The 9,467-nt window shown below is 40.3% G+C and overlaps 1 protein-coding gene across 1 annotated transcript; it reads left to right on the top strand.

Annotated features, from left to right (window-relative positions):
- Positions 1-5,646: 5,646 nt before the first annotated feature.
- Positions 5,647-7,672, top strand: LOC145597181 (uncharacterized). The gene is made up of 2 exons (XM_081653336.1): positions 5,647-6,157; positions 6,246-7,672. The coding sequence occupies exons 1-2, from the start codon at positions 5,647-5,649 to the stop codon at positions 7,670-7,672; spliced, it is 1,938 nt and encodes a 645-aa protein (XP_081509462.1).
- Positions 7,673-9,467: the final 1,795 nt, after the last annotated feature.

The raw sequence follows: 9,467 nt of genomic DNA, 5'->3' as shown, positions 1-9,467 counted from the left end.
CCTCATATGTATTTATTTTCTAATCTTGTGAAGAATAAATAAATTAAATAACCTCTAATTTGAAAGGAATATATAATATTGATTATGTGAAATTTAAAATCCTACTAAAAGTTGGTTGAGATGAGAAGTGTGTAACCTTTATTTGTTGGAGGTTGCAAGTTCGAATCTAAATAAAACCATAATTTATTTATTTTATTAAATGAAGTTGCAAGACTGAGCCGATCCTTTAAAGGGAACGCCTACTAGGGCTTGAGCCAACTTGAATAAATTTTAAAGCTCATGAACATATATATTTATCGTTCAAATATGTTCATGAACAACTCGTTGATTTATAATCGCAAAATACTTGTTTATTATGTGCATGAACAAGCTCATTTATTTATGCTCATACATTATCTCGTTTACAAACAACTGTTGAGTTTAATTTAAATTTTATGATTATAATTTGGTTATTATGCTAATTTTGAGATTTCAAATGTTTAAAATACAAAACTCATTTATTAAGGGTTCGTTTGGCATCGTTGTGGTTTTCTGTTTTTTGGTTTTTTAGTTTTTAAAAGTATATTATATATGTCACATAATGAATCAAAAATTATTAAGAGTTATTAAAATCATTATAATTTTGAAAACTAACAATAGAAAAGTGGAATTGACTAGTTCAATTCCAATTTGATTGAGTTTCTCTCTCTAAGTTGAGAGCACCTCTCACTAAAAGTGAGTTTCTTCCTAGCTCAGCTAGAGTTTATCTTCTTATCAGTGAATCTGCTTGTGTCCACCTTCTCTATTCCAATATTTCTTGATTTATTCTCCTTCATTTGATTCTGCTGGGGATTGTATGCTTTAATTTGTCTAGATTAAAGGAATTTTTCACCTTTGTCTGATTGAGTTTTCGGATTCCCAAGCCAGTGTTTCATATTCCAAAAATGTTATCTTGGTATTGCATATTTTTCTCGGCATCCAGGAAAGGTGCATACCTTTAATTAGATCTTACCTTCTCTTCGTTTATTGAGCGTAGTCTATTGGTACATGCAACCAATAAATGAGCAGCAGTTAGTGTTCTTACCCTTCACTGGTGCAGTTTATTCTAGCTAGAGGCGGCTAAAGGGTAGGATATTAAATTCGTTCAGGCCTTGTTCCCCATGCTTGCTCTGTTACATTTCTCAAAAACTGAAGTTCTACTATAAATGTGAAAGTATTTTCAGACTTATTCTCATCTCAAACTACCTTAATATTCTTTCTTCTTGTCTTCTTCTCTTCTCTAGTCATTCTCAAAGCTCTTCCTATACTCTCTGTCTTTTTCTGTCCTCTTATGGATAATAACAGGAACTCAACAAATGCTCATAATGAGCGAAACAATTTAGATCTAAGGGGGGCCCCTCTTATTCCACCCCCACCAGATTTTAATCTCAATGATTGTATCATCAACTATAACTCGTGTGTTATAGGGGTTTTTATTGGCCCACATCCACCTCCTGTGGAATTTGTACAACATATTGTTGATTCAAGGTGGATCCGGAATGGGGAAATTCGAGTTTATAAAACAGGAAGCTATTTCTTGTTCGAATGTAGGAATGAGCATGATCTTGCTAGCTTGAATCAAACCAACACTGCAGTAATTGATGGAAGGATTATAAATTTCAGACGATATCAAAGAGATTTCGTCCCCCACCAAATGAATTTCACTCTCACTCGGTTGTGGGTAAGAGTACATGGACTCCCTCTGGCTTATCTCACTATGGGATGGGCACGACAAATTCTAAGGCATGTTGGCTATATTGAGGTAATAGATCAAACAGAAGCTCATTTGCCAATCAATGCAGAACTGAGGGCTTGTGTTCTAGTGGATCTATCGATCCCGCTTATCCCAGGATGCTTTATCCCAATTGAAGGGGATAGAGTGATATGGGCCTATCTGCGATACGAGGGGATCTACAGGTTTTGTAAGACATGTGGGTGTGCATGACACGCCACATCTCGATGTCACCTTCATCCTAGGACAGCAAGAAGAAGAGTGCAACGCAGACTCGATGAAGTGGAGGCGGATGGCGTGAGGGTATTGTATGGCCCTGCCGAATATCCTTTTTATTCTAATTACATTCATGGCTTGCCGGACAGGTACAGGTTTCGAAACACGGGGGTGGACTTGCGGATTCACGAAATGCAAGAGAATGAAGCAATGTATCGAAGGGTGCCTAGAGAGGATGGGGATTTTGATGAAGGCCATCCTTATGAGCAGCCTTTTTCTCCTCCAAGCAGCGATGATAGTGAGAATTATCATACAGGAGAAGAGGAACTGCCAAATGATGAATCTGATGTAACAAATGGTGTAGGTGATGCGCGTCTGACTGATCTACACCTATCTTCGGGGAGGAGATTGGGCTTGGGTGAAGACCCATATGCAGAGTTTACTCGACCTAGGCAAGCCAACCCTAATCAGGGTGATTTGGAACAAAATAATGAGATGCATTTGGATCAGAATACACAAGTGAATGCACAGCATTCGACTTCGCTGCTGGGCCAGGAAAGGGGTACTCTGATGAGGCCTGCTAATCAACGTGCTAATCTGCCGGTTGCAAGGCAATTGTTTGGGGGCTCGACTTTCGAAGTCGGGGAGTCGTCTTCAGCACGCAATGAAAGCCGACAAGCGGGTGGGCCTGGTACGATATTCCACACCTTAGGGATATCGGATTGGGCCCTTTCTCCGGCTGCATTTGAAGGTAATAATGTGGCTATTGCTGGGAACGGAGCAGGACAGGTTCGGGGTGGTAACTCCTCAGCAACTCATATTGTTCAGAATGAAAATCTCAGTCCGACAACGCTGCCTCCGATGAGAACGGGAGAGGAAAACCTCACAGATGATGAGTATGCTCAAATCATCGAAGCAAGCACAATTCTCACACTTGGGATTCGAGGTGCGAGACGGGCAGAAATCCAAATTATCCATCAGAATTCTAGGGGGACTTCTTCGCCTTTCTTGCATCTTTCTCATGAAGATTTGGGGGGCTTGCCAAACCTTCCCTTGACAGAATTTGATCCTCCAAATTCTCCAGTATCTCCGGTATCTCACTTCAGTTCGTTTAATTTTACTGACTTGTTTAATTATGATGATAGTGCTAATGATAAAAAGAGGATAAGGGAAGCAATTGGGCATCACCCCCACTCTTGTGATGGAGATTCGGTTAGGTTTAGCGAAACGGATTATGAAAGGGTTGAGCGGAAAAGGCTCAAAAGGTTGCATCGATGGTCCGACAAAGGGGGCTTTGCTATTTGGTTCAAGGGTGAGGATGGAACTATGAGGTTTGCTTCTAAGGCGATCTCGGACCCGGACATGGCTCGTGAGTTCGGGGTCGAGATAGATGATGACATTAGGAAGAAAGGGAAAAACAAAAGGTGCCAATGCTTGTCTTCTTCATCTTCGGGTTCATCCTACAAGAGGCAAAAGAGTGAGGAGGTAACCTCGGCTTACCGTGAAATTAGGGATGATATGGATGTTGATTTGCAGATGATGATTCTTGATTCGGTTAAGATCTCTTCCGGGGGTAGAGTGGCTTCTCAAAGCCAACCCCCTAAAGAGACATGAAGGTTGTGGCGTGGAATTGTAGGGGTCTAAATGATCCACACTCCCTTATAATTCCCTACATAGTATGGCTCTTCCGGGCTAAACTACCTATGTTTTTGTTTTTATCGGAAACTAAAATGGACTTTGTAAGCGCGGCTAGTAAGTTAGATATGTTGCACCCTACTTAAATTTTTGGTTGGGACTCGGAAGGAAGTAGTGGAGGGCTTCTAGTTTTATGTTGGTCTAGTAATCTAGTAGAATGTTTGTACTCTTCAAAGAATTTCATTTTTTGTAAGATCAATGAATCTAATGGAAATTCTAAGTATGTAATGTTTCTTTATGGTGAGCCTCAAGTAGAAAATAGGAAAATAATTTGGGAACAACTTCAATGGTTTTTGGAGGAGTTCAACAATGTGTTAATTATAGGAGATTTCAACCAAGTAGAAAGTGGGAGCGATAATTTGGGAGGTTCTTCTATGATTAGAGGAATCGAGGACTTTCTTGATTGGAGATTTAGTAGCAATGTAACGGAAGTTCCATTTTCGGGTCCAAGGTTTACTTGGAGTAACAAGAGGGAAGGAAATGACCTTATCCTGGAAAGACTTGATAGAGGCTACATTACAGAAGAATGGTTCCAACACTCCCCGGATGGGAAGATTGTTCATGAACCAATTATTTGCTCCGATCATGCGGCGATTACTTTTCACTCTCAGTTGGAAACCTCAACCTCAAATAGGCCTTATCAAATTGAGAGTTGGTGTCTACATTTTCCTGAAGTCAGAGATATGGTTGAAACAATATGGAAAACAGGGTTCAGTGGTTCATATATGTTTCAACTCACTAGAAAATTAAGTAAGGTGAGAACAAAGCTTCAATATTGGTGCTTGGAAAATAAAAAATTTTGGGGCATAAATTGGAGGAAAACAACTAAAGATCTACGAAGCATGGGGTTAAGCATTGATTCGGTTAGAGAAGGGGATGGTTACATTCGCAAGGTGAACCATCATATCTCAGAGGATAGGTTGAGTTTTGATTTTTGGAAGCAAAGGATGAAGGCAAATTGGGTTAGGTTTGGGGACTGTCCAACTCCCCTTATGTATAGGAGAGTGAAGCAAAGGCAGTTGAGCAATGAGATTTTGACTTTGAAAGATGATGATAATAATTGGGTTGAAGGGCAAAAAGAGGTGGAAGAGGTGGTTCTTTCGTCCATCAAAAGGATTTATGACCCGATGATTGCTGAGAGTCACGAGGAAGATATTGATCTCCTATTAAGGCAAATGGATCTTCCTTCTATATCTGTGGAGGACCTACACTGGCTTGATAGGCCTTTCACGGATCAGGAAATTAAAAGTGCTATGTTCAAAATGCACAAGTCCAAGTCTCCGGGGCCAGATGGGTTTACTGCTGATTTCTTCCACACCTACTGGGAAGAAGTGGGTCAATTAGTGATTAAGAGTGTCCACCAGTTTTTGAGATCAGGAAACATGCTGAAAGAATGGAATCAATCTCTTCTGGTGCTAATTCCAAAGGTCAAAATTCCAGAATCAGCCAACCACTTCAGGCCTATTAGTTTATGCAATATAGTTTATAAATGCATTTCTAAATGCCTGGTCAACATGATTAAGGTAATCCTCCCAAAGCTTATTTCTGAGAATCAACATGCTTTTATTCCAGGGAGATACATGGAGGATAATGTCCTTCTAAGCCATGAACTCATGCATCTGATAAACTCAAGGAAGGGTTCAAATTATACTGCAGTAAAGATTGATATGTCAAAAGCATATGACAGGGTAGGCTGGGCTTTTCTTCTTAAGGTATTAAAGGCTTGTGGGTTTTCTAATCACTGGATTAGAATGATTTCACAGTGTATTTCGACAGTGAGTTTCAAGGCTGTTGTCAACAGGAAGACCACAGAACATTTCTCTCCTAATTGTGGTCTTGGGCAAGGGGATCCCCTGTCTCCTTATTTGTTCATATTTTGTATGGATATTCTTTCAAGAATGCTAACGTTAGCAGAGGATATTAATTAGCTGAAGGGGTTGAAGGTGTCAAGAAGATCCCCACATTTTGTCTTTGCGGATGATGCCATGCTTTTCTTTAAAGCAACGGAGGAATCTTGTGGTTGCATTAGAGACATTCTGCACAGGTTTGGTAGTGCTTCAGGTCAACAATTAAATCTTCAAAAATCCTTTGTCAAATTCTCTCCAGGCATTGATAACAATACTCGGGCATCCCTTAAAAGGATTTTATGCATGTCTGAGACTGACAATATGGGAATTCATCTAGGGGCTCCAATCGATATTCAAGGAAAGAAAAGCTCCTCTTTTCAATTTCTTGTTGACAAAGTTTCTGACAAGGTTATCTCCTGGGCCTCCTTGCACATCTCTCAATCAGCCAAACTTATTTTGATTAATATAGTGCTGGTCAGTATTTCGGCACATGTTATGAAATGCCTGAAGCTCCCGCAAGCGGTTGCAAACAAAATTGATTCTCTCATCACTCGTTTCTGGTGGTCGAATAATGGAAACAAGGGTATGCATTGGGTAAGTAGATCGACTATTCAGCTTCCCAAAAGTATAGGAGGACTAGGTATTAGAGGTATGTCAAATCTTAATGATACCCTCCTCTTCAAACAAGCAACAAGAATGCACTTGAATCCACAGCTCCTTCTTTCAAGGGTGCACAGAGGATTCCAACCTTGTGGAATTTGTAACTTATGAGAGAGTAGGAAATCCGTCGCTGGGAAGGTCAAGTCTGCAAAGAGTAACCAATTCTTTCAAAAAAGGTTTTGCTTGGAAGGTGGGAAACGGAGAAAGTATTAAGGCAATCAGGATGCCTTGGGTAAATGGAGAGATACCAGTGGCAAATTCGAGTCAAACGCTAGGTGCTTCTTTGAGCTGGAAGGTGAGTGATTTTATTGATAAAGAGTCAGCTACTTGGAAGGTGGGGAGAATTAGGGAATGTTTTGATTGGGATAGTGCAAGATCAATTCTGGCAATGGAGCTTCCCGTATCTAAGGAGGATGATTTCCTCTACTGGAAATATCATCCATCAGGTAGGTTCACTGTTAAAACAGGTTATTACTTCCTCACAAAGGAAAATGAAGAAGGGCCGAGTGCATATTCACATGAGGAGAATAGATTTATAAAGCTCATTTGGAGGATGAATATTCAACCCAAATGGAAAATATTTTTGTGGAAGCTCTTTCATGACGGAATCGCGGTCAAGGGCAATTTAGTGAAGAGAGGGATACATGTTGAGGCAACATGTGAGTTTTGCGGAATGGATGAGGAAGATAGCCAACATCTTTTTAGGCTATGTGATCTAGCAAGGGATGTCTGGGAGAATGGCTCCTTGGCAATTTGCTTTGACACTTCTGGGTTCAACTCTTTAAGATTATGGATCCAGCACTATATCCTGCTGTTTTATAGCGAGGATGGTAGGTATGGTACCCGCAGCATTAAGTTTATTGCTACTTTATGGGGTTTATGGAAGACTAGGAATGCTCGGTGTTTCAAGGGTACGAATGGGGGAACAAGCCTTGTGACGGAATTTTACAACTTGGCAATGCAAGACCACGATATTTTCTGCCAAAACAGTGAGAGCAGTAATAATGGTAATGTCGTTGAAAGACCTGGGGATGACCCCAACATTCCCCCGGGATTCAATGCGGTGCAATTGGGTAAAGAAAGGCATGGGTACGACAAGTTTATTGTAAGTGTAGATGGCTCGTGGGATAAGACTACAACAAGGGCGGGGATTGGTTGGACAGTCATAGGGTGCAATCCTGGGAATGAGAATAGTGAGGGGGGCAAGCATGGAGTGGCGACCTCGACTCTGCATTGTGAAGCTTGGGCTTGCTTGGAAGCTATGAAGTGGGCCAGGGCGAAAGGTAAGCAGGGGATCCTCATACTCTCGGACTCTATTGTACTCATTAATAATCTTCAAGGCGATTCAGGTAAGGATGTCTTGATTACTTGGATGGTCAAAGAAATTAAGGAAGTGGGTTCCTCGTTTCAGAGGTGCACCATCTTAAAAGTCCAAAGGGACCAAGTGCAAAGGGTAGATGTTATTGCCAAAAAATGTCGCACTAGTGGTTCGGACATAGTGTAATTTCTTGTTGTATTTTGCTCTTGTCAAAAAAAAAAAAAAAAAAAAAAAGACAATAGAAAAGTAGAAATACCTTTTTCTTGTTTCCTGTTTTTGGTTTTTAGTTTTAAAAAAATCAGAAAACTAAAAACCAAAAATGATGCCAAACAAGCCCTAAGTTTATAACTAAGCCGTTCATGAAAAAATCTCCTGTATAAAACAATAAAAGGTGTATGTTGTGAATTTGTGATGCTTATCTTTTGTGGTGGACCGTGTCACCGTGAACAAGACTGCAAGATTATTCCGACCTTGTGTATATATAAAAGTCGTCCATGGTACACAAAGTGTCAATTTTTCACATGTGACTTGGAGAGAGAGAGAGGAAAAAAAAACATATTTCAAGTGTATATGTGCAGATTTTTTTGGCTATTACAAGATAATAAAATAGAAAAAACTTACCAAAACAAAAAGAGAGAACAAATTTAATTAAGTTAGCTTCATTTCTCAATTTTTTTTTTTTTGGGTTTTTCTATACCGTGCCCCTGAGGTATTGACTTTTCTAAGCTGTGCCCACCCATTTTCAAAATTCCATGCTGTACCCCCAAAGTACCTTTAGTGTCTATGATGTAACCCTACCCTATTCCCTCCGTTAACTTAAGTTAACTTTCCGTTAACTTCAATATAAACAAATTAAAAAAAAAAACCCCCCAAACACCTCTCTCTCCTCTCTCACAACCACCCACCAGCCACCAGCCACCAGCCGCACCTCCAGCCGCACCCCCAGCCGCTCCGCCGCGCTCTTCTCTCCTTGACCCACCACCGCGCGAGTCGCCACATAGTGCACCACTAAAGAAAGTGTTAGAATGCAATGGAGGAATTTAATTCGAATTCGAATTGAAATTTTGACAAATTGGTTTAGGGCTTTTGTTTCATCGAATTCAAATTGCAAAATTAAGTTGTTAATTGCTTTTTTCGTTTTAAAACAAAGAATTTTGTTCAAAATAATAGAAAACCCTAATTTTTACCCCAATTTGATTTTAATTGCTAAATCAACAATTTTGGTTCAATCAAATTGAGATTAAATAAACAAAACTTGTTTTAATTGATTTTTCCAATGAAACTTTGCACAAATATGGTTCAATTGGTCGAATTTGGGCATGAAGAACGATAAGCTGGGCAACGTGAAGTGCGTGGTGGTGCGGTCGCGGCTCGAGTGAGAGAGAAGGGGTGACGCGCGCGGTGGTGGGTCGAGGAGAGAGAAGCGCGACTCGTTGGTGCATCTGGGGGTGTGGCGATGGTGCGGCTGGAGGTGCGGTGGTGGACTGGTGGTGCGGTTAGTTGGAGGTTTAGTGGTGGTTGGTGGGTAGTTATGACTTATGAGAGAGGAGAGAGAGGTGTTTGGGTTTTTTTTTTTAAAAAAAAAAAATTATTTATATTCAAGTTAACGGAAAGTTAACTTAAGTTAACGGAAGAATTAGTGTAGGGTTACATCATAGACACTAAAGGTACCTTAGGGGTATATCGTGGAATTTTAAAAATGGGTGGGTACAGCTTGGAAAAGTCAATACCTCAGGGGCACTGTATAGAAAAACCCTTTTTTTTTTTTTTTGGTGTTTAGAGAGCCACAAGGGCAGAGGTGAGAATCGATCCCAAGAGGCCAAGATCCCTTAAAACCGGGAGGGAACCTCTAACCACTTGAGTTATCCCTCACTCTCCCATCCTTCATTCTGGAAATGAGAAAATTATTTTTCAAATGGTTATTGTTTATGTTCGTTATAGCGGCGGTTATATTTCAAGTAAATGGTTTTGCTACATTTGC

This window comes from Chenopodium album, chromosome 20 (genome assembly GCF_948465745.1).
Source record: "Chenopodium album chromosome 20, dcCheAlbu1.1, whole genome shotgun sequence".
NCBI classification, from domain to species: domain Eukaryota; kingdom Viridiplantae; phylum Streptophyta; class Magnoliopsida; order Caryophyllales; family Amaranthaceae; genus Chenopodium; species Chenopodium album.
The sequence above is the reverse complement of the archived record's forward strand: the minus strand, read 5'-3'. Positions and strand labels throughout refer to the sequence as shown.

Bases quoted from the DNA above. Each gene is read 5' to 3' on its own strand.
- LOC145597181 (XM_081653336.1), top strand. From the start codon at position 5,647: ATGCTTTTCTTTAAAGCAACGGAGGAATCTTGTGGTTGCATTAGAGAC. The intron at 6,158-6,245 runs GTATGTCAAATC...AAGGGTGCACAG, and splicing joins AGGAGGACTAGGTATTAGAG to AGGATTCCAACCTTGTGGAA.